Here is a 25597-nt window from a genome sequence, read left to right on the forward strand (position 1 = left end):
CTGAAGAGGAATAGGTCGGAAAGGCTGGGAGATTGTGTTCTGTCGAAATTTGCGGAATTCATCTGCATTGAGATGCAGGCGTCAAAAAGAGTTATCAATATCAATAATATATTTAAAAAAAAAAAGATTTGAAAAATATCACGCTAGCTAGGTAATGAATAATTAATATTAAAACCGATGATTGATATATTGATAAATAGAATAACCAATCATTAATGCGCGTCTGGTGATTACAAGTAAATAAAACATATGCAGATGATTGGAGTATTTGGAGGGTGAGAGCTGAATTGCGCAGAGAAAGAGGGGCCTTATTGGCGTGGATGGAGTTGGTGGTTTCTCTTAGAACAGATGCTGTTCTAGTAAGGTCGCGTGGTTTCTCTTCGCAGATCGCGCAGCAAGCCGAGTACTGTTCACCCATGCAGTCGCAGTCTTTACTCTTTAGCCCGTTTTCAATATTTAAATTTCTTCTTAGCACTTAAAATACCACTGAATATTTTTTTGATTCATAAAAATATTGTTGACACATAGGGGGGAGAGATAGAGAGTCTAAAGGAAAAAAAAACAGAAGAAAAATTACAAAATAAATGTGTTGAGGCGGTATTTATAAGTGTTAAAATAATCCCAAAAATTAAATGCTAATAACTATTAACGATAAAAAAATAACAATTAAATTAAAATTAAGAAAAAATCTAAAATCTTAATTATTCATTATTCCATATATGAGAAGTCATACTTGAATGGATAAATATGTTCAATGCCTGGCAGGAGACATCAAAAGACCAATTGAATCCCCTCTTTACTATTGTGATGCTTAGTAAACTGTGGAAGGCAGAAGGGCCAATAGAGAAAAGCTGAAAGAGACAAAAGGCAACGACCCCAACTGTCAAACCCCATCTGTCCAGTGGGCAAGAGGGACAAGGGAAAAAGAGAATGGCAGATTTGGTACCTGCTGAAGAGTCATGCATGTCGCCTCCAAGAAAAGGCGGAGGAATTCATCACTATATATCATTAAGCACTTTATGAATTATTCGTGGTAGTCTTATTATTGTATGTTATTGACCCATAATAGCCTCAACAATATGCGCGTGCCGTGCGTGTGTCTAGTTGAGAGAAACAAATGCTTGAAATACTACTTTCCGTTCTTAATATAAAAACTAGTTGATTAATTTGAATAGATTAAGAAAAGTAGTTAAGTTAGTTATTTATAATAAATAGGTATAGTATTTTTTAAAATATTCTTACTAATCACGTGTATTAGTTAGAACTATCATTATTACAAGGATTATCATAAAAAAAAAGATAAATATGAGAGACAAAATAGATTGGGATCTTATATCAAAAACCGGATGAAGTATATCTAACACATACAGGGATTGATAATTATCCTTATCTGCAGCTAACCAAGTGTGAATGATATAAATGCCCAAATCACGTGTGGTCCGTCTCTATCCCTTGCGCTTTAATTTGTTTCCTTCTGAAAAGTTGTAGAGGCAAGACATTGGACGTGAACCTTAGGGTTGTTTTCTAATTGCCAAATCATATAATGTATACAATCCATCTTAAACACATCTACGTATATACTGAACAATATTATTTATTGATGCATGATGATATATATATATATATATATATATGAAACTCTGCTCAATGCTAAGCTTCATTGTCCCTGTGTGTTTTTCTTGGCGGAGCCATGCATATTAGGTTATTTTTTACATATAGGAATGATATTCAATTTTTGAAATGGAGATGGAAATTTCGAATGAAATATGGAAGTATTCTGAACAGAAAAGTAATAGCACATATATAGCTATGAGCTAACTTCTCAGAATTTTTGAAAAGAACTTGTGTAATGTTTGGAGCAGTGACGTTTGGATTCGGACAAATTCCATTATTTATTTGGATACATAAAATTTTATAAATTCATCACCGTTAATTCCTCTAGAAATTTAAATACCCAATCTATCCTAATTATTTCAAATCTCAACTATCTGCTATCCAATTACGTGGACAAGTCACACATGCAAGAGTGGAATACGTGTGGATATTGAGGGTCAGTGAACTTATTGTTCAACAATTTCGAATTATGTAGAGAACGATGTAAAATACTAATAATATATGACAACAATTATTATATGTAAATGAGTTGACTCATGTCAATGTACGATGATCCTGAACAAAGAATTGAAATAGGATAAACAAGTCCTGCGAACTCCTCCGTATGTTCTGTTCGGTCAATTTAGAAAAGGGTTCTAAAGATGCACTCCCTCATGCAGGTTCCATTTTGGGATCTGTCCGCATTTTACTTTTCACCTTCTGTTTTTGAAAAAAAAAAAAAAATTAAACACTATTATCCATGTAATTTTACAAAACAATCTTTAATTGTTCGAAATCAACCGAAGCGTTCAGAAGCAATGACCAACGATGGGACAACAAATTTAAAATCGTCAAGTTTCAGAGGCATGCTGGCACGGATACGAGATCTTACACAATTTACTCAAACCAACTTACCAAACCATAAAATGTCACAGTCTTCTTCCAAAGCCCTGTGTATGAAAATCCTTTGCTATTAATCCAGCAAATATGCGAGCGCGCGTGCACATATAAATAAAAGGAACAGCTCATCTAGGATAGATATCTGTGAAGAGACATGATAGTTTAAACGAAACGGCTTCTCCCTCTGTAATGCCACAGGCGAGTAGCTAAAGGCACGATGCTTATTTATACCACCATCTCTTTGTACAGACAAGGCCGTCGCAGTTTATCCCAGAAACAACGCGAGTGCCACCATTGAGTCATGCATGGCTATATATATACAAGACGTATATCGGCCAATTTCTTCTTGAATTAAGGAATTGAAATTTACAGAGATATATTCATTGCATTTTTTTTGTGGCAACATTCGTTGAATGTTAATATTAGCAGAAATTGGTGTTTCTTTTTTGAAAATGCTAAAAGGTGAGGAAAACCAGTGCAAGAAGGCAATTAGGTGGTTTGAGGAGACTGTACAGCTCAATCTAAACAGTGAAAAGATTTCCGCTACAGACATCATCAATTCTCCTATTTTTCAGTGATGACCTCTTCTGAGGGCAGAAAAAAATCCTCCAGATTTCTCCCTCCGCCTATCCTCTCCATCATTTCCGATCTGCTCCAATATTTACAGATTTTCAAAGTGTTATACTATAATATCACATAAAAAAATGCAGTCTTAATCCTTGCCGAGAAAAAAGAATAAGTGGAACAAAAAAAACTAAACAAGGATAATATATTAGTATCATTTTTATCATCAAGTCATGCTAAAGAAAGTAGCCATCTTATACCTCGTTAGCTAATTGCTGCAGGATCTCAATAATTGCACAGAAATCAGGTCTTAATGTTGGATCTTGCCGCCAACACCTCTCAAGAAGCTCAACAAATTTTGGATGTGTGTTCTTGGGGATCGTGGGTCGGAGGCCCTGAATTACATGTCAAGTGGAGGTAACAAATAGTCACCGTCCAAAATTATATATCCCAGTCAATTGTGCGCACCAATTTACTGAACGTTTCCAGAAAAGTAATTGTAGCAAAAGTAAGAAAACATCATGTAGTAGTTAATTCTATCAACTAAGAGAATTACCTTTTGAACCACTCCTATTGCAGCCTGTAGTGGGGTCAGATATTCATATGGAAGCTGCCACGAAAAAGCAAAGACAAAATTAATGGTTAACAAATCAACAAATAAAAGAGAGGAAAAAACATTTTGAAAATCTCATAGTAAGAAATACCTTTCCAGTGAGCAATTCCCACAAAACAACTCCAAAACTAAACACATCAGCCTTTTGATCATATGGTTTGTGTTCTATAACCTTCAAAGCAAATGAATCAGGGTAAGAAAGGATATCACGATTAGCAACCTTCCATCTGAAAGAGTATTTTGTCACCAGAAAAGTAATATGGGAACCATCATGCTTATTCTAAAATATACAATGCTGCAGGAATCCTCCTACTCTTTTGTATTTGCCACCAAAGACTCAAACTAAATGATCATTTCTTGAGCTTTGAATTTTCTTTAACCAAAATTGGAAAAATTAATCATCCAGCATCGTGGAGGCATTGGGTTGGTGAATTTGAGAAAAATAATAACGGAAAAAGAAGAACCACTAAGTTGCCCAAATTTTTTTCTCCATGAAAAGTGTAATTATCAAGTTGGTTATAGAGTGCTTTGTTCCAGGCATTACTCCACCACTTACCTCAACATTGTATGTATGGCCTAATTAGTAAGTTTCCATAAAGAAAAACATAAAACGTAAATATTTTCTAGTGGAGAAAAGAATGCCCACCAATATGTGAGAGTTTTATGCTTGCATTATGTAGATGGAAAACTTTTTCCCCTCAGGAAATTCAAAAGGACCTTCGTGGTAATTCTGTGAAGTTGTTATTGGAATCCAATTGAACACTCATAGCTCAGAGATAAATAGTTTCTACGCCTCTTATCTTTTACTGACAATAACAATTGTTCGCACCACAACAACTGACAATTTGGTGATTTCGTAAATTTTTTTTGGGGGGGGGGGGGGGGGATTAAACTTCAAGAGTGGTTACAAAGAAAAATGAGAATATATTATACCTCAGGTGCCATCCACCGGTAAGTACCAGTTTCTGCTGTCATGACTCCGGATTGATCTTTCACTCTAGCAACACCAAAATCAGCAACCTTGACAACCTGTAAGGTAAGACATGCGGAACTTTAGGCTTCTTCATGTACTATGTTATCAATTAGAGTTGGCCAAACATAAAAGGTTATCAGAGAAAAGAAAATGACAAGTCAAATAAACCTCGTACATGATTTTCATCCATCAAAAGATTAGCAGCCTTCAAATCTCTATGGATAATATTATTTTGGTGCAAGTAGTTCATTCCCTTTGAAACATCAATTGCTACTCTGAGCAGGGACGGAAATTTAAAAACACCCTTCTGCTTATGCAAATAGTCATACACACTTCCACCACTCATAAACTCTGACATCAAAAATAAGAAAAAGAATCACTAAAAGTCACACAGTTCTGTTGAGTTATCTTATTCTAAATCTTGTACGTCACTAAATTTCACCTGTTATTATGCAAAAGTGCGGTGGCTTGGTACATGCTCCAATAAATTGCACAACATTCCTGTGCCTAACCTTTCTGCAATTTCAATCACTGAGTCTTAACAAGTGTAAAACAAGAAAAAAGAAAACAACAATCAGTTTCTGTACTGTACATTCCTCAATGTCCCAGTAATAGAATATTGATCTACTGGATTCTGCATGCAGCTCTTAGCATGCCAAATATTCTTAGTGGGGTTAGTTGAATTACTTCCTTAATACACTATTTCAAATTGAGAAAGAAACCTACGGGAAAGAAGCAAAAAAAGAAGTCCAAATATATATTACTAATTAGATTAAACTGGATTAATCTGTCGTAGTAAGATTTGAAAATTGTGCACCTCGTGAACAATATATAACTAACCGCTCCAACTTAAGCATGCATTCAAGAGACAGACAAATCTATAATTTGACTCACATTCTTTGTTTTTGGAGACGTAACTACTATATCAGTACGTCATGACGGCAAAAAATTAGACAACTACTATAACTTTTTTATGCTATCAAGGAACGAATATAGAATCTATTCTTTGTTTATAAAGAATTCCCACCCTCATGCTTCTGAAATTATGTAGTCTGAAGCGCACTCTATATTGTTTTTGACACAGAAGAAAAAGAGAAAAGGAAGCACACTGATATTTTTGCCAAATGTTATGGGAAGATGATGACAAAGCAACAGGCAATAGTTTTCTCAATCAATTGCAAAATTTGAAGGAGCTCTGTACACCGATAGAAAGATCTAAATGATCAAGTAAAAAACCTAAGACAACTAACCTCATGATATAGACTTCCTGGGCAAACTCTTTCTTCCAATCTGAACTTACATTCTCTGCCTTGAGAACCTTGATGGCCACGTCCTGACTACAATATGTACCTCTAAACCTGTTTTAAACGGAAGAGTTGGTTTCTTGACGAATGAACAATATCTGGCAATAACATAAAAATATCTATTAAACTGTCATAAAGGAAGACAAATATTTCTGGATTACTCACAGTTCACCAAATGACCCAGATGCAATTTTATTTCCATATTTCAAATGTTTAGGCTCTATCTCCCAAACATCTGACCCATCATTTGGTATCACCAAATGACCTTCTTCACATTTCATCTCCCCTTGATCAGTCTTACCGACATAAAACCCTGATTGCTGAGTAGGAAATGCTTGCCTCTGAATACAAACCCAAGTCCGAAACAACTCAGGCATACATCATTGAAAACAAATAAAACTGAAATCCAGGAGGGACAACCGCATGTCATGTGACAGAAACTACTACCAAAGATTTGACAAGCTAGATATTAGTCAAGCGATTATCTGTGAACACAATAAAGCACCTGACCTACCTCAATCAACAATACTTCTTTCTCCAAAGCTGCTTTAAGCTGCTGTGTTTCCTGTTTCAACATCAAGTCTGTCAATTAGTGCCCCATAAATCAAACCTTTGGTGACGTTAAATCGTAATAAGAAAGAGTGAAAGTGATGGAAACAGTAACATAAACAGTATATTCCATTCCAGGACCAAGCTTGCCAAGCTGGTTCTTGTAAACCCAAAGATGATTTTTTATGACGTAGTATAGAATTAGCTAAATCTGGAATATACAGTAATCCTTTTCAGCAATCATCATATCCGTTTAAAATATATGGTACATAAGCTTTCGACAAAACTGGTCATTTTGATTAGCGTTATGCATCTATATCACCTGATTCAACCCGTTGATTGTGAAATGACTACCAACATACCTCGTAGGGCCATCCGTCAACAACAAACACATCTAGTGAGTAGCCATCAGTAGTGGAAAAGGCGTGTGCCTCTCTGATGTTTAAACCAATTTCAGCCAGCAAAGAGGTTAACTGCAGGATGGAATGAAAACTGTAAAATTTCAATACCAAACATGTGCCCTCATTGATTACTTAGATTTAAAAATTAGCCTCATGGAAGTTTAAATAAGAAGGCTGCGAGTATAACAATAGAAGCTTCTTTAAGTGTCTGTTCCAGTGAACTCATGCAGTAGGCAACCATCAATCACGAGTTGCATATGCTCTCATACAGATGTTATTTTCATTAGAAAACTTATCATACCTGACTGAGAAGCTTTGGCTTGTCATCTGTAGAAAAGGTGATTTCATGCATGGGCCTACAACATTGTCATTGGCAGATTTTTATATTTTAATCAAATCCAAAATATAATTCAATATTATCAAAAATCTAGAAAAGAAATGCTACTAAAGCAGCTCAAACATTAATGCGAATTTTAATCAGGCATACTTTGAATGTTTTAAAATTTGTAATATTCTTGAAAACGTGTAAATTCCATCACTGGACCAGAGGATGATTGATAATCTTCAGCACCTCAAGTACATCAAAGCTTATCATAGAACTCAAAACAGTGTGTGTGTACGTGTGCACGTGTTTGACAGTGTATGTGTGTGTTTGTGTGTGAAAGTTGCGACATAGCTAATGGGTTACATCTCCAGAAACACAACCATGTGAAAATCAGAGCATTATATAGGGTGGGGTCCAGCTAAGTTTTTCCATAAAAAGGGCTAGAGACAAGAAGCTTACTGAGAATGATTAGCACTCCCATGCACAGAGTGTTCCTCATATTCAGATTTATTAGCTTCAAGTGCCAGTGCTTCAAGATTAGGAGAAGAACCAAAAGCAGGAGGAGGGTGAATACTGAAAATCAATAGTCAATAATCAATTATACATAAATGCCAAAAATCATGAAGAAACTGAGGTTTAGGAAAATTGTACTTGAAAAATTTCACAAGAGTTTCAGGAAACTGAGGAAGAAAGAGAAGAAGAAACTAATACCTCAATCTCCTTGAGTACTTTGGAGAGGTTTCACAAGCTTCTTCCCTAGGTACATCTGAATGCATGGAGTCAGCTGAATTTCCATCAGATATGGGATAAATCTGTACAATCAGTCCAATCCAAAAATGGTATTGCCCTTATGAAGTGTGAAAAAAATATAGAAGTGCACAGTATCGAAATTGAATCTAAGAATAACTTTCTAATAGAAACCTAAGACTAACTTCTTTACAGGAAAAGAAAACTTCTTTTCTAATTTAGAATTTTGATGATATAACAGAAGAGACAATTAAGCAGCAATTCAACTAAACGAATGCAGATTAATTTTTGTTCCCTGCGGACAAGACATAAACATGACTCGTGCAAATGAGAGAAGTTTGTACTTATCTCAGTGCAAGTCTAAATAAATGGATCCTATGCACAGTACTCAATGCTGTATGAAGACAGTATAACATTCAAACAAGCTATTTAATTTCTTCAGCCATTGGTATAGTGAAATATCATGGCCATGCTAATACCACAGTCACAACTAAGTGATTGTATATTGCTATTAAGTCTACCAGCTACAGCTAAGAAGTTTAAATTCCAACTAGTTGCGGCTTCAAGTACAAGAAAGCCTTTCACAAGTAGATGTTGGACTATGTCTCAGCCAGTGAGAAATGATGGAAGCTCAACAAGATTGTGAATTCTGTAGAGTAAATTGCTTCCACAGTTACACAGAAAATATCTGGCAAAAAATGGCTCACTCCACCCAGATGAAATAGAAACAAATCTGAGGATTTGTAATTCAATATAAGACTTATCAACTAATAAGCGCAAGGATCTGCATGCATAGCTGGGTCAACCAGAATCACCCAAACCAACCCACCCACCTGGACTAGGCGAACTTCAATTGCAGGCCTATTGGCAGGGTCATGAGCCAAATGCAGTAGTCTCTTATGCGTGAGGACATCTGCTGCCCTTTCCACATTAACATCCAATGCATATCTGCAATGCGTGACCAAGAAGAAGACAAAACACAGCCATAATCAATGATGTCACAGCAATGAACATGAATCACAACAATCAGGATATGAATTGAGAGAGCCAAAAACAACAAGACACAAATTCAACTGCAGAATCTCGTTGAAGAAAGTAAAGTGAAAACGATTAGATGGGGGAAAGGCAACTGGTCGTTGAATGACATTTTTTCTTTAAATGAAAGCATGTTTACACTTGAAGTGAAACCAATCTACTTCCAACATCTTCAGACGGAGAACTATATGAAAAGAAACGAAAGGAAAAGAAAAGGAAAAGGGCGGAAAACATGCTTGACAATGACAGGAAAATTAAATACGAAATAGATGAGATTAAGGAACGGGGTGAAGTAAGTTTGATAAATGCGAAAACATCAGCTACAGGCAACAATTACGAGCGCACACGGGGAAAAAAATCAGCAAGAGGGAGGTGGGTGGGGTAACTGTAGAGACCGTGTTGGGAGGCGGTTGAAGTGACCCCAAAGTTGATGGTCGAAGTCAGGCTGCATAGCCTCGTCGTTGTTGGAGTTCTTGAGGCGACGAAGAACCTCGCGGTACACTCTGAACTTGTGACTCTGTTGCCGACTTTGAGGCGTTGAAGACACAGCAGGAACTCTGCCGGCGTCAGCCTGATCCATGAGCATGGAATGGATGGCAAGGAAATACAGGTGTGAATTCAAACGAAAGAAAAGAGCAGCAACGGAGATTGGTGCGGAGATCTATGGACGCTTGTACATGCAGCAGTGAAAATGGCTCGATCGTGAAAGACGGAGGATATGGATATGAGAGTGCATATATAAGGAAAAAACCTTGCTCTTCACGGGGGCTGCGTTGATGGGGGGACGCATAATCTCAACAGAACAGCTTTACATGCTTTCAGCCTTTCACCCATCCTTGTCAGTTGAAAGTTAAAATAGCAAGATTATTATTATCAGTTAAATATTTAACCATTTTGGTGCCTACTTTCTACGCCGTGCCGTATGGCCGGGGCCCTCACATGATAGTAATAATAACAATAATAATCAGAATATTACATTCATCAAAGTTCAGTAGTTAAAACGGTAATAAGCATTCGTGAATGAATGAAGTTTTAGCGAAAAATGTGAAACACGGGAAGAGGCTTATTGGCAGATGAATGGACGGCGTGGTGCTGACTCAGGAAAACGGAAAAGAAGGAGCAGATCTACATCCACAATGGACGCCCCCCTTTCTCATCTCATGAATTAAAAAAATAGTAAATAATGAAATCTTAATCTTATCCCATAGACTAATACTAGAAGACTACAGATGGTATTGGTGCGGTCCTACCATACCTGGGATCGCAGCTGCGAGGGGGCGAGACCAATTCCCGGGAGTGTAGCTATAACACGTTGATGCTGAAGGGCAATTAAAAATACAGTTGACGATGATCATATAGAGATTGATCAGATTAAAGAATAAAGAGGCATATTCTGGTTGTCCTATTACATACATGTGGACATATCAAGTTGACGATTTTCCTTTGCCCGGGAAGACGGTGAAGGAGGAGGGCACGGTCAAACAGGAAGAAGAGGCGAAATTGACCGCAAGTTGTTAAAGAATGGAGTTAGTTAGTTAATTAGAAGCGTGTGGGGGCGAAAAGAGGCCGTCACAGGGGATCAGGATCATGTTGTTGCCTGCCAAAATCCAATGAGTCAGCATTAATTTAACCAATCCAGTTGAATATAATACAAGAATAATGGGATGAGTAAAACCGAGGAAGCCAGGTCCGAGGTGAGAAGAGGAGAATCGGGGGCGGCAACCTGTGCGGGCGGAATAATCCGACGCCCGGGGCGTCAGTGGAGGCTGACGTGGAAACACGCAAGTCCGTGACGTGCACACCTGACCCTTCGCCCTCATCAAGGGACGCCCGCCCCTCGATTAACCCCTTTTTGGTTTATTCAAGTCAAAAATTAACACAATTCATTCAACAGCGCAACATTTTCGGGGGGATTATACTTACTAAGGTTTCTCAGTCATTTTCATCATATTTTATCATCAGTAATTGAAAATATGTGATCCGCTGCTTTATTCATTCACGCTTGGACAGTAAGTGCTCGTTTGGATTAGTAGTGAACAATTGTAATTTTAGATAATCGTGAATTTTATAAGTGATACTGGCTATAAGTGACACTAGTTTATCGTGATTTCTGTTTGGATATTTTTTTTATAAGTGATTTTAAGAATTGTGATTATGTTTGGTTTTTATTTATTAAAATCACTTATGGGTGTATAATTACTAAAAAAGACATGAAGTTAATAAAGGTGTTTACATTTTCATAATTATTATATTTAATAATAAATTTTATTAAATATAGTTTAATAAATGACATGAATATTTAAATATTATTTTTATTTTAAAATTATTATTATTTAAAATCACTTACAAAATTTATGTGTAGTACAAATATTAAATAAAAGACCCCATATAAATAAGAGATGAATGAAAATATAAAAAAAAAAATTTGATTAGCAATTTTAGTAACATCAATAAGGAAATTGAATGTTCAGTCAAAATTATAACTAAGAAATAAAATTTAAACAACAAAACTAATTAATAAAAATGATAGCTAATTATTTTTCCTACATTGCAGAATTTGATCTCGAATTGAGTCTCGAAGACGATCCATTTCTAATGAGGAAACTATGTTGCCACTTGGCGATGGATATGAAATAACATGATCATCATAATTACCTTTGAGAATATTTTCATTTTCATACTGACTAAATTTAAAATCAGTCTCAGTATGCCTTCTAATAAAATTGTGGATAGCCATGATTGCAATGACTATTTGAACTTGTGTTAGAAAAACAGTTTCATATTGTATTTAAAAAAATTAAAATAATTACCATTAGAATGAGGGATAGATTGGAGAAAATTTAGTTACTAAATATTCATCAGGATTTTTCAAACGCATAGACTACTTCTTGTTGCTTATCCTAAAAGTGTGGTATAAAGTTAAAATCACGATTCATCGGGATTTTATAAAAATTATCCAAACACCCTAAACATGCTTCATAAGCACTTATTTGAATTTAAACGGACTTATTTGAGATCCTACCGCTTAACCAAACAGGCTCTAAGTTATGGGAAACTCTAAACTTCATTCAAACGTGATTTGATCTTCTTAATTATATTGTATAATTCTCTTGTATGCCTTCTAATAAAATTGTGGATAGCCATGGTTACAATGGCTATTTGAACTTGTGTTAGAAAAACAGTTTCATATTGTATTTAAAAAAAAATTAAAATAATTACCATTAGAATTAGGGATAGATTGGAGAAAATTTAGTTACTGAAGATTCATCGGGATTTTTCAAACGCATAGACTACTTCTTGTTGCTTATCCTAAAAGTGTAGTAGAAAGTTAAAATCACGATTCATCGGGATTTTATAAAAATTATCCAAACACTCTAAACATACTTCATAAACACTTATTTGAATTTAAACAGACTTATTTGAGATCCTACCGTTTAACCAAATAGGCTCTAAGTTATGGGAAACTCTAAACTTCATTCAAACGTGATTTGATTTTCTTAATTATATCGTATAATTCTCTTCTAAGTTCAATTGTTTGGAAGGCGGAGGCGCAGGCGAGGAAACTTGTTGAGGCCTAAACTGATTTTCATTTTCTCGTCCATATAATCATATTTTTCCCACCAAACAATCTTCATTATTAGAACTATCTTATGCCAAACAATAACTTTTAGTTTGGATAGCAAGAAAAATAAAAATAAAAAAGTATTAGAAGGAAAACCCCTCAACAATAGCATTTTTTTTTTTTGAAAAATGACACTAAAATACCGCTTGAATTCCAAAAAGACACATAAGGAACCTGAATAAGTAAAATGACAAAGAAGGCATCAGGTACCAATCTGGAATTTTGATTTTTGGCCTAAAGACTGAATTGCCCTTATTGTGTTCGCCTCCTCCCAGCGAAAGCAATTCCCCCCACTCGGCGAAAGAGAAACTGCCCCCACTTGGCGAAACCAATCCATCTACTCGGTGAAACTAATCCCTCCCCTCAGTGAAACCGAATCCCTCTACTCGATGAAACCAATCCCTCCACTCCACGAAACCGAACCCCCTCCAGTTGACGAAACTAAATCCTTCGCACCACCATTCTGTAGAGATTGTTGATTTGGTGGGTTTTGGTTGTGGGAAAGAGGATTTGTAGTGAGAGAAGGAGTGAACCGAAGCGGAAATCAGAAAACTGGCAAGCAATTACGTAACGTAACTGCTGTCATATGCCTGCTGGTTTTTGGTAAATCCCATTACGTGAATGGTAAATTTCACTATACATGTAGTTAATTATGAATTTTACAAAATACATATTGTGATTTACAACTTTTGTAGTGAAAGTGACTACTTTGTTAATGGGTTTTGCAACCTGTTTTCAGGAGATAAACAACTTGTTTGTAAAAACTAATAAAAGTGACAACTTTTGTAGTCACGTTGAATTAACTGGTTGCAAAAGCCATTTAAGAAGTGGTCATTTTCACTACAAAAGTTGTAAATATCACTGTGTGTTTTGTAAAATTCAGCGTCAAATTTTATTGATTTTTAGAAACAAGTTGCTCATCCCCTGAAAAGAGGTTGCAAAACTCATTTAAGAAATGGTCATTTTCACTATAAAAGTTGTAAATATCACTGTGTGTTTTGTAAAATTCAGCGTCAAATTTTATTGATTTTTAGAAACAAGTTGCTCATCCCCTGAAAAGAGGTTGCAAAACTCATTTAAGAAGTGGTAATTTTCACTACAAAAGTTGTAAATATCACTGTGTGTTTTGTAAAATTCAGCGTCAAATTTTATTGATTTTTAGAAACAAGTTGCTCATCCCCTGAAAAGAGGTTGCAAAACTCATTTAAGAAGTGGTAATTTTCACTACAAAAGTTGTAAATATCACTGTGTGTTTTGTAAAATTCAGCATGGAATTTTATTGGTTTTTAGAAACAAGTTGCTCATCCCCTGAAAAGAGGTTGCAAAACTCATTTAAGAAGTGGTAATTTTCACTATAAAAGTTGTAAATATCACTGTGTGTTTTGTAAAATTCAACATGGAATTTTGTTGGTTTTTAGAAACAAGTTACTCATCCCCTGAAAAGAGGTTGCAAAACTCATTTAAGAAGTGGTAATTTTCACTACAAAAGTTGTAAATATCACTCTCTGTTTTGTAAAATTCAGCATGGAATTTTATTGGTTTTTAGAAACAAGTTGCCAATTCCTTGAAAAGAGGTTGCAAAACTCATTTAAGAAGTGGTAATTTTCACTACGAAAGTTGTAAATCTCACTATGTGTTTTGTCAAATTTAGTAGGAAATTTTATTAGTTTTTAGAAACAAGCTGCCCATCCCCTGAAAACAAGTTACAAAACCCATTGAATAAGTGGTCATTTTTACTACGGAAGTTGTAAATCCCACTATACGTTTTGTCAAATTTAGCGTGAAATTTTATTAGTTTTTACAAACAAGTTGTTTATCTCCTGAAAACAGATTGCAAAACCCATTAACAAAGTAGTCACTTTCACTACAAAAGTTGTAAATCACAATATGTATTTTGTAAAATTCATAATTAACTACATGTATAGTGAAATTTACCATTCACGTAATGGGATTTACCAAAAACCAGCAGGCATATGACAGCAGTTACGTTACGTAATTGCTTGCTGATTTCCGCTTCGGTTCACTCCCTCTCTCACTACAAATCCTCTTTCCCACAACCAAAATCAACAATCTCTACAGAATGGTGATGCGAAGGAGTAAGATAATAGCATTTCCAACATTCTTCTTTCCTTCTTCCCGCATTTCATCAGCGTCGGTCTTCCTCTCTCCTTTCTCTCACTTTCAGTTTTCGGTCTTCCCGCATTCATCAGGGCATTTTGGTCTTTTGGCCGAAAATATGAATTCCAGATTGGTACCCAGTGCCTTATTTGTCATTTTGCTTATTCAGGTCCCTTATCTGTCTTTTTAGAATTCAAGTGGTATTTTATTGTCATTTTTCCTTTTTTTTTTACTGATTTTAAAAGTTTTCCCTTCTAAAATTCTTTGCTTCATATTTTTCTTATAATATTCTTATTTATTATGGTATTTTTATTTTTGCGTGTGAAATTTTAACTAGTAAATGGCAGGAGTATTTTTGAAAATCAAAGTTTCAAAAATTTTCTACACCTTCATTATGAATAGCCAAGTGATGACCTTTTTTTCTTCTCAGATTGTAACAATTAATCGTAAACACGCTGGATAAGGGAGCTGAGTGTGGGTAATGGGATGTTGGATATATGTGTTACTTACACACATTTACATATGTATATATAGTATACTACTTCTTGTGTTTTATATAAAAGCTTATTTAACTTTTATTTTAGTTTTAAATATAAAACCTCAATCCATTTTATTTATCATATTTATATATTTTTTCTGAAAATAATCATTATAATAATGATAATTCTAACCAAATACACATAATTAGCAATGATATTTTAGAAAAAATAATACTACCTCCGGTCCTAATTATAAGATCCAGTTGATTAATTTGAGGAGATTAAGGAAAGGAGTTAAATTAGTTATTTGTAATAAATAGGTGTTGTCTTTCCGAAAATATCCTTACTAATAAAGTATGTTGGTTAAAACTATAATTATTAGAAGGACTATCTTAGAAAAAATTGAGTAAATATGAGAGACAAAATGGATTGGAGTCTCATATTTAGGACCAACATAAAAGTCAAACGGGGTTTTATATTAAGGACCGGAGGTAATACCTATTTATTATAAATAATTAATTTAACTAATTTTTTAATCTACTCAAATTAGTTAACTAGTTCTTATATTAAGAACTGAAAGTAACATATATTACGGTATGAGATTAGATGGCAGAAGCAAGCGGGGTTGAGGTCGTTTCTGACTTTCTTAATTCTTATAGCAAAGCAGGATGAAGCAATACTGAAGGAAGGGAATATGCCAATTATAACTTAGGATATGCGTCAGAAATTAAAATCAACAAATCCCATAACTCCATGCATTCATGTTTTTAATACTCATCATCAATGTGCGTGTGGGTATTTTTATACACTACTTGTAGTTAGGATATGAGAATATACACACACACGTGTATATATATATATTTATATATATGAACAATATAATAGAAAGGCGTAGTGATATATATGATGCTTTTTTTTTTTTGCCATAGATATGATGCATGGATTATATTTATGCTGCTACGTTTGAACTTTTGGGTGAATATACTATTCCAAAATTAAAATATTATTCTATTTTTTTCAACAAAAAAAAACACCCCACATGAAGTCATCATTTTAAGGGGGTGTTTGGTAACCCTCAAAAGTGCTTCTCAGAAACATTTTTTCGCAAAACGTGACAAACTCCTCTATATATTTACTTCGTAAACCGTAAAAGCACTTCTGAAATTATAGTTTAGTTTGCATCCAAACACTTCCTAAATGTTATCAATGCATGCATAGCGAAGAATTGTTGTTTGATCCGACACTGCTATTTCTCTTCCAAAAAGGAGACTAGTATCTTTATTTAGAAGAAAATATACAAAAGAATGATAAACGTGGCAAAAGGGGAGGTTGACCCGATCGATGTGAAATCGCTTTCATGAATATATGGCAAAAGAGACATTATTGACATTAATTAAATTGTCCAATATATATATATATATATATATATATATATCTTCCTGATAAGATTCTCGACATAATCACGTCGTCCCTCCATCTGGTTTAGCCGTGCAATTGCGAATTACTAATTAGGAAGCAAATTTCACGAAGCAATGATACTTCAACTTGCAAAACAAGTATATTCTCTTTTTTTCCTATAATATTATCTTTCAAATCTTTAATATAAAATATAATTTGTACTACAAACTAGATTTTATATTAAAGATCGGATGTTGTATTATGTTCAATGCTTATAATTATATCCTACTTCAAGGCATTGTTTTATTAGAAAATAAAATAAAATTCAAATATATATACACAGACACACACACTACGTTTGGGTATCAATAAATTTACATTATATTACACTACCTCCGGTCCTAATTATAAGACATCATTTGTAGACTATAAACAAGATCTTATAATTAGGACAGTACTTGTTATGTTGACCAAGATTTATTTATCAATAAGTATCATTCGAATATGTTAACTACACAAACAGATATACTCCTTATATCCTTAATATAGAACCTATTTAACTAATTTGATTAGATTAAAGAAGTTAGGTAAGTTAATTAATTATAAGAAATATGATATGTTTTTCCTAAAACACCATAGTCATCTTCTTTAATATCCTCCCTTCCTCTTTTATTTGATTATGGTTGAAGAAGTATCGATATGGATAATTTAGAAAAAAATGATAAATATGAGAAATAGGTCTTATATTTAATATTAAAATCAACTCAACAATTAGGTTCTATATTAAGAATCGGAAGAGTATTAACTAGACAGACATAGGTTTAATAGAAGGTTCAACGGTAGTTTCTTGCTTTATTTTGCGATCAAAACAGTTGTGTTCTATATGTACTCATATAGATGATCTAGGCTGCATGAATCTGGCATCGATCGATAATATGTAATACTACCTCTGGTTCTTAATATAAGACCTTGTTTGACTTTTATTTTGATTCTAAATATAAGACCCCAATCCACTTTGTCTCTCATATTTATGTTTTTTTTAAAAAAAAAGTTATTCTAATAATAATAATTATTGCCAATACACTTGATTAGCAATGATATTTTAGGAAAGACAATACATATTCATAACAAAATAACTAATTTAATTTATTTTCTTAATTTTCTCAAATTAGTCAACCAGCTCTTATAATTAGGACCGGAGGTAGTATTAAAAGAATGGTGCATGTGTCTTGTCTCTGTACACCAAAAAGAAGAAGAAGAAGAATGATGCATGTGTTTTAGTTTGCCTATATAATATGTTTAATAATGCGAGGTTTTGTGTAATTCTAATCAGATAGATGATCTATATTGTTGATTAAAAAAAAATCAGATGATCTATATATCTTGGTTATGAGCTGTACGCGGTTAGTTCAAGCTGATTAAGAAAGATTTATTGGTCAAAAAATTTTAAAAAAATAATATTCACATGTGACAGGCCAAAACTAAGAAATATTTATTTATGTTCCACCAATCGTCCCTTACCGATTTCATCCATCCAAATCCAATGGACAATCCCTTGAGTTGAGTTGACCCTGTGCCCCATGCCATGTGTATCTTTATTACCGGGAACTAGCAGATTACACATGCTCATGCTAAATTTTTTTTCCCGAAAAAAATATTCACACACAACAAGTCAAACTAATAAGAAATCTGTTGTAAAAAATTTGGTTAATTAAAATCCCCCAGCATGGTTAAAAAAAAAAAAACTAGGTATTGCGCCCTCAATGTTTTCTTTCATTTTGTTGCTTCCTTTTCTTTTTTCTCTTTGCCGGCTCCTTTTCACAATCTTCGTCTTCCCTTTTTTCACTCTGCTGTGTTCTAGACTCGTGGCTCTGATGCTTCAGTATCGTCCATAACATACAAAACACATTAATCCATTCGATAAGGGTCATATGAAGCGTATATATTATTTATGTTTAGGTTTTAATTAACCATTAAATATGAAATTCTGTTGAATGTTGTATTGTGCAATACTCCTCCGGTTCTTAATATAGGACCTAATTACTAAGTTAATCGTAGTCCTAAATATAAGACCTATTTCTCATATTTATTTTTTTCCTAAATTACCCCTATAGATATTCCTTCAACCATAATCAAGTAAGTAAAGGGTGAAGAATATTAAGAAAGATTATTATAGTGTTTTAGGAAAAACATATCATATTTCTTATAATTAACTAATTTACTTAAATTTTTAATCTAATCAAATTAGTTAAATAAATCTTATATTAAGGATTGGAAGAATAATATAGATTGAAGAGTAAACCACAATTCTGTTGAATGGTGTGTTGCATTGGTGAATTCTAAAGAGCTGCATGATTATGATTGATTGATTCTAATACTTATTAGTTTTTTATAAGGAAGAGTTGAGGCAGCAATGGTTTTTTAAACATAAGAAATCAGAATGAATGAGTGGAGCGTTTAAATTTGAAAAAAAAAATAAAAATCAGGCTGATGCTGCTAGAAAATTTGGGGGTTGGGCTTCTTTTTGGGGATTTGAAGTGTGGAAAGCCTGAGGAAAGCGGCCTCATTGCCGACGGGGAAGGAGTGGCTTCAGCCTCACAGTGCAAGATCCATGAGGATGAATTTAACAATGATGAAATGGACAGTGCTTTTTTCTTTTTTGTTTTTAATAGAAGGAGGTTTCATTGATAAAAGGTCCGAATCCAAACAATTAAAAAAGTAACTTATTGTTAATTTGACTTATGAAAAAATAAAATTAGGTAAAAACCAAATTGGATAAGCTGAATTGTGTTTGGATTGAAGTTTAAAAAATTAGTTTGAAAAAGCGAGATTGGTAAAAAGTTATTTGGATTATGGTTGAATAAAAGTAAATTTAGTTGTAAAATGACTAAAATAGGTATGAGTTTTAATAAATAATGAAACATGATTAAAAATTAGTTTGAAAAAGCGAGATTGGTAAAAAGTTATTTGGATTATGGTAGAGTAAAAGTAAATTTAGTTGTAAAATAACCAAAATGGGTATGAGTTTTAATAAATAATGAAACATGATTAAAAATAATAATTTCACATAATATAATGAAAGTAAAATAATTTAATATGAAGATATCAAATTTAATGAGTGAATTAAATTTCAAAACTTTAAAGAAATCATAAGAAATATTTATAATAAAAAATTTATTTTGATTCTAAATATAATACCTTAATCCATTTTCTCTTAATTTATAATTTTTTAAAATATCTCTATTAGCTATATATAACTTGAGAGAAAGCAAGACATATTTATTACAAATGAGTAATTTAATTTATTTTTTTATTATTTTTTATTTTTTTATATATTTTTTTTGGATAAAGCGCTAATTTTATTCAAAAAGTAAATGAAAATTTTACGTGAATAAATTAGGCAATCACATTCTATTACTTTTATCATAAATTATCAGTCATTTTTATTATGATATTTCATTCTCACGTGGTGTGTGTTTTTGCAACTGCACATTTTTTTATTAAAAAAGAATGCTAATAAAAATGCATCCTGGCGTTTTGGCTTAACACCCAAGCCCTTCATGCGTTTTGTTTTGTTTAGCTCCGATCTCTCCAACACCAGTGACCTTAAATTAGGGATGACTAAACTCAGAGAAAAATAAAGCATGACACATCACAACAGTATATAAGCTCCAATCACTGATCCAATAAGCCAGATCCAGTAGCTTCTCCTGCAATGTACGTTTACCAAGCAATTCTCCAATCAGACTTGTAGCAAAAATAAGCTAATTTTCAGCCCATAAAAATCCTGCCAAACAGGCTCAAGGAAGTTTGCACAAAGCACTTCCAGTATAAAAAGTGCTAAAGTCAACTGTTAGTGCAAGTAATTTTTATTAAATGCAAAATCATGCAACAAGCAAAAAGCAAGTTACTAAAGCTGACTACAAAAATCCTCTGCCTTCCTGATATGATCAATAAAGGAAATAGTCTCATTGACTAGCTTGTGGCCGTGGACTCTTTCTTTGTTGAAGATAAAATTATTGCGTTCATTCCATAGCATCCAACATGGACAATGCTCTTTACTTGCCACATGAATAGCTTGATTAGACTTATAAATATGTTTCATATAAATCAACACAGAATTTTTCTCTCATATTTCATATTTCGTAAATTATGATTAAAAAACTATTTATAAAAATTATTTATAAATCATTCCAAACAAGTTTGAAAAGAGTTGACTGACATTGTCACGCCACCCATTCCATTCTGAATTCTGCATTCCCTTTTTCTTAAACTATTTTAGCACTAGCTTCTCATCTTTTCATATCAGTCAGAGAGCAAATCAACGTCCTCTAGAGGATATTAATCTTTCTGATATTATTTTCAATATGCCATAACGTAACACTAAACACCGACTTATGACCCGCCTACAACTCGCTCAATTTAACTAAAAAGTGTTTAGTAATTACAAAAAATAAAAATAAAAACACTTTTAAAAAATGTTTTTATACAAGTTGAAACAAAATTACTCACTTTATACGACGTAAAATTACTTTTAAAATCATAATTCTTCCAAACCCCCCGATCTACGAAAAATAATACCTCCAGATATTTAGTTTGTAATACAATTTTTATTATAAACTACTCACTAGTCCTATTTATAAGACATTTCCAGTATATTTCACATAAACAAAAAAAAATCTTAAAATGTATTAACTCTCCCTTAAAATATAACAATTTTTCAACTTTACCCATATTTAATATATACGTCTTTTAAAAAAAATAATTACTTACACTATAATAAATAAAGGACAAAACAGTATATTCACATTAAAAATTTAATAAAATGACTTAAATAAGATCTAAAAAAATCTTCTTTTTGCTCTATAAATAGAACTAGAGAAGTAGATTTTATGTCCAGGAACGAAGTGGCATCATTTTTCTGGGGAAAAAAAATAGTTTGAAAAGGAGGGTAGGAGAGTGTTTGATAAGCTGATATGATTTGAGCTAGTTCCAACTTCCAAACATCACGAAATTGTTATGCACAGCGTTTCCTTTGCAACATAACACACAGGCGTCTCTAGATGCTAATAGCTAAGACAAGTTACAGCGTAGTACACACCACAAACATCTAAATACATCGATTATCAAACTAAACAACCAGTACATTGTTTTCGGGGTCGCCCATCTCCTCGTCGTCACTATCAATGTCGCCTTCGTGGAGCCACTGCTCAAATTCATCAACCTCCCCGTAGTCATGCGTGTATAAACTATCAGAGCTATCGTAGGGCTCGGGCCCAAGTTCCTCTCCATGGCATGCCACGTGCAGCAGAGGCCTGCTTCTGGCCAGGGCATCCACCATATCCTTGTTAACACTTCCCGTCACTCCCAACCATCTCAACCTGGGGAAGTATGGTTTCTTTAGCCATCTAAATGACAGCTGTGTAATGCCCCCGCAGTTGTACAGATCCAGCAACCGCAAGCTGCTTCCATGCCATTTGGCCTCGTCAACCAGCATCGATGCCAATGCCATCACTGAGGTGTCCCCAATTTGAGGGCACTGTCGCATCCGGAGTTCAGATACTGGAATTTGACTCCTTGCCAGCATCAGAACTCCATTATCAGACAGGTTAGGAAGATTGGATAGGTCCAGTTCTCTCAATTCAAGCGGACCAGAGCAATCAAAGAGAGTCGAGATGCATTTATCTGTAAGTCTTTTGCACCCTCTTAGAGACAAAGCATTAAGTGAACGTATAACCCGTGGTCTTAAGTATGAAAGCCCCGTGTCTGTTATATCAGAGCCATCCAGTAGTAGGATTTTTAGTCTGGCAAGAACACCGATGGCTCGGAGGCCTTCATCCCCAAGGCTCCTACAGTCTCTCAGGTCCAGAATTTTAAGATCCTTGTTTGATGCCAAATTCAAGACAGCGTGATTGGTTAATAGATTGCACCATCTTAGGCTCACGTGAGTTAAGGAAAGGGACGTTGCAGAAATATCATGAAAAACTAGATCAGTTAACTGAGTCCCATGAGACACCTTAAGCTTGTATAAGCGACAGCATGAATGCAGGATAGTTTTGAAACCTGTGTCTGTAACACGGCAAAAGCCACCCAGGCATATGCTTTCCATATTTGTGCACTTGTCGGCCATTAAAAGTAAGCCCAAATCATTTACTCTTCGAAAGTAAGTAATTAGGAACTCCTGGCTCCGGACAAGTGACAGATGTTTCAACCTTCCATGTTGATTAATTTGTTGGAGGCCAGCATTGGTTAGGTCAAAGGTGATTCTTGGTTCAATGAGGGGTGCATCTCGAAGGTCCAAATGGGTCAAAAAGACTAGTCCTTTGGATATTGTACCAACCATCGCATCAGTTATATAGTCAACTGAAAGGCATAGCTTCTGAATACTAGGCAATACGTATGATTGGACAGGATTTAGGGACTGATGGGATCCTAAATTTGGGCTAAGCAGTTCAGTCACTGTTACTGAGGATATGTAGCCGATCTCAAGAGATGTGATTTTCTCTGAGGCCATGGCCCAAACTCGGGCAAAATTATGACGCAGGAATAGAGAGACATCAAACATCAGAATCAGTGCCTACCAAAAAAATCACAGTGCACATTAGATATAATTGAACAAACGATAACAGAATGATTTCAATATTGTACACGAGGGGTAAGAGCTTATCTTCAGTAACAAACATACGGAAAATTTTAGCAATGAGCAATTTTATGAATAAACTATTATGATGAAATCCACCATTTGATATTTAATAAATTTTCCCTGCGTCTTGGAATGTCCCCTTGTTCCAGGTAAATATGAAGATTCAAGTAATAATTTTGAATAGAATAGATCTATGGAGAAATAACCCGAGCGAACACAATGAAGAATCCATAGAGTCAACAAAGATAAATACACACAAATTATCTAAAACATTCCCAGGACATGCATTAGTGATCATATACAACAGTATTACTTAACTGAACATCAAACCCAAACATTACAACTACATATACCACAAATGCCTAACAGAATATATCCTAAAAAATTTGTCACATCCAAGCCTTGTTTACCAAAATGATTACACCCAATCACAAGATAATATTTACGTTGAGGAATAATTCTTCTGAACTTCGATAATACTGACGAACAACATTGGGATAAGTCATGGTCGTCAAAGAAAGGTTCAGTTCAATGGAACCAAACTTATAATGTTCATAAAGTCAAGATTTCGTAATCTTATTATTCCACTTATATGAGCATAGAGAAAAAATACAAGTGATAGATGCACATGTCAGTACGTTTCACTGGAGATTAAAAAAAGAAATGATATACTGGATTCAGATTTCAGACCTCAGAAAGTAGGGGCTAATCAAAATATTTTAGCATAGTTAAACTACTTATTAAATTACAAAAATGTGGGAAAACAATGAATTCATACATATCAAAGCTAACTAACGAATTCATACAAATCAAAGCTAACTATTGGCAGATGATGTTGTCATAATTAAAAATTACATAGAGGAAACTATTTATGAAAATTGGGGTTCTCTTGAGTGTCTCATCAACGGGACGCGTGGTTAGTAAAGCTCGGGGAATTAGTGGGCTTTTCACATGACAAGCAAGAATGGAGTGGTATGTGATGATAGAAGATGTTGTCTTAATAACCATTTCACACAAAGGTAACTTCAAAGTTCTTTAAGAATCTTAATAATATATAGCTTTTAACATCCCAAACTACTTTTGAAATTATGCCTTACTTCCAACTGAGAGCAGCCGCTAAGCAACTCCTCCAGATCAGAAATATGAATTGATCTCCCTCTTTTTTCTGCCACTGAACTCAAGTAGAGAGACCTGATGCAAGCAAAGAAGAAGAAATGATAACAGCAGAACCATAAATCGCATTAAATTTACAAACTTTGCAGCGCCATAATCGAAGACCAAATATCATCATGATCAAACAAGCAATCTGCAAGGTTATCTAGCTTCAAATGAAATCGACAGCAAACCTTAGGTCCTTGCATCGGTTCCCAATCTCAGAAAGCAGTTTCCCACTAAAATCAGAACAGTTATGCAGAGAAAGCTCCTGCAAAGATGGTTTAACCAGAAGGTGTATAGCTGAATCATCAAGCCGACCACAATCAACTTTGAGGCTCCTAAGATAGGGATTCGGTGGCAGCAACGGCGTCAGCAAATCCACAGTTGGCGCAATGTCCTGTAAATATACGTATTCCAGTACTAGAAAGATTAGCTTTCTCGGAATTGTTAATCAGAGAAGAAACACCCGAATTTGGGATTTCATAAAAGAACCAAATCCACTAACGGTTTACAGCAACATTTCACGAGAAACAATAAACCCAAGCCCCATTTCCGATCTCGTTCTTTGAGTTCACAACACGCAATAAGTCCAAGAAAGGAAAACAAGATGAGAAATTTAAAAGGACTCACGCAGCGACAAAGGGTTTTAACAAATATCGAAAATCATCGTAGATCCGAAGAAGAGATTACATACAAGGAGGTGGAAATTGGGAAGGAAGGAGAGGATGTGAGAAGCGCAGGACTTGAAGGCGGAGCAGGTGGAGGCGACAGAACAGATAGAAGAGATGTCGAGCTTCGTGAAGATGGTGGCGAGAAGAGCAGAAGGAAGCTGATCCAGACTCATTTCGCTGCCCTCCCCTTTCGCCATTTCCGTCCGTCTCCACGAGGTGATGAGATAACGAACCCGTCTCGACCCGGTGCAGATCGGATGAACCGGAATAAGACAGCAAGTCTCTTTTTCTACTCAGCGGCAGACAGAAGCTCCACAGGATAATAACTATACTCTTTTAGTTTTTAATATAAAGCTTATTTAACTTTTTTTTTACCAGAAATAAGGCTTATTTAACTAATTAAATTAAGAAAGTTAGGTAAGTTAGTTAATAATAAAAAATATAATATGTTTTTTCTAAAACACTATAATCATCTTCCGTAATATCTTTATTCCATCTTCTGCTTGA

At 34.4% G+C, this 25597-nt stretch overlaps 2 protein-coding genes across 3 annotated transcripts; both read right to left on the minus strand.

The window, feature by feature from the left end:
• Positions 1–2737: 2737 nt before the first annotated feature.
• On the minus strand, positions 2738–9786 carry LOC114725714 (serine/threonine-protein kinase STY46-like). 2 transcript variants are annotated; one of them, XM_028912257.1, is made up of 16 exons: positions 9391–9786; positions 8803–8917; positions 7934–8034; positions 7682–7795; positions 7199–7253; positions 6859–6969; positions 6462–6512; positions 6113–6288; positions 5894–6001; positions 5086–5159; positions 4819–4994; positions 4604–4699; positions 3762–3842; positions 3614–3667; positions 3318–3452; positions 2738–3142 (listed from the first exon to the last, which is right to left on the minus strand). In XM_028912257.1, exons 1-16 carry the CDS (start codon positions 9588–9590, stop codon positions 3065–3067), a joined length of 1725 nt encoding a protein of 574 aa, XP_028768090.1. In that variant the 5' UTR covers positions 9591–9786; the 3' UTR covers positions 2738–3064. The 2 variants fall into 2 exon arrangements, with proteins under 2 accessions (XP_028768090.1, XP_028768091.1); XM_028912258.1 differs by having other exon boundaries at positions 9400–9785.
• An 11795-nt stretch (positions 9787–21581) lies between these two features.
• On the minus strand, positions 21582–25359 carry LOC114725736 (F-box/LRR-repeat protein 10). The gene is made up of 4 exons (XM_028912294.1): positions 25114–25359; positions 24611–24816; positions 24362–24455; positions 21582–23198 (listed from the first exon to the last, which is right to left on the minus strand). Exons 1-4 carry the CDS (start codon positions 25285–25287, stop codon positions 21753–21755), a joined length of 1920 nt encoding a protein of 639 aa, XP_028768127.1. The 5' UTR covers positions 25288–25359; the 3' UTR covers positions 21582–21752.
• Between the last annotated feature and the right edge of the window lie 238 nt (positions 25360–25597).

This window comes from Neltuma alba, unplaced genomic scaffold, assembly GCF_004799145.2.
Source record: "Neltuma alba isolate B1F8T4 unplaced genomic scaffold, ASM479914v2 tig00012263_pilon, whole genome shotgun sequence".
In the NCBI taxonomy this organism is placed as follows: Eukaryota; Viridiplantae; Streptophyta; class Magnoliopsida; order Fabales; family Fabaceae; genus Neltuma; species Neltuma alba.

Bases quoted from the DNA above. Each gene is read 5' to 3' on its own strand.
- LOC114725714 (XM_028912257.1), bottom strand. From the start codon at position 9,590: ATGCTCATGGATCAGGCTGACGCCGGCAGAGTTCCTGCTGTGTCTTCA. The intron at 5,160-5,893 runs GTTAGTTGTCTT...TTGAAATTGCAG, and splicing joins CAGGAAGTCTATATCATGAG to AAAGGTTAGGCACAGGAATG. The intron at 3,453-3,613 runs GTAATTCTCTTA...CATGTAATTCAG, and splicing joins CAATAGGAGTGGTTCAAAAG to GGCCTCCGACCCACGATCCC.
- LOC114725736 (XM_028912294.1), bottom strand. From the start codon at position 25,287: ATGGCGAAAGGGGAGGGCAGCGAAATGAGTCTGGATCAGCTTCCTTCT. The intron at 24,817-25,113 runs GTATGTAATCTC...GTATATTTACAG, and splicing joins TTCCCAATTTCCACCTCCTT to GACATTGCGCCAACTGTGGA. The intron at 24,456-24,610 runs GTTTGCTGTCGA...TGCTTGCATCAG, and splicing joins AACCGATGCAAGGACCTAAG to GTCTCTCTACTTGAGTTCAG.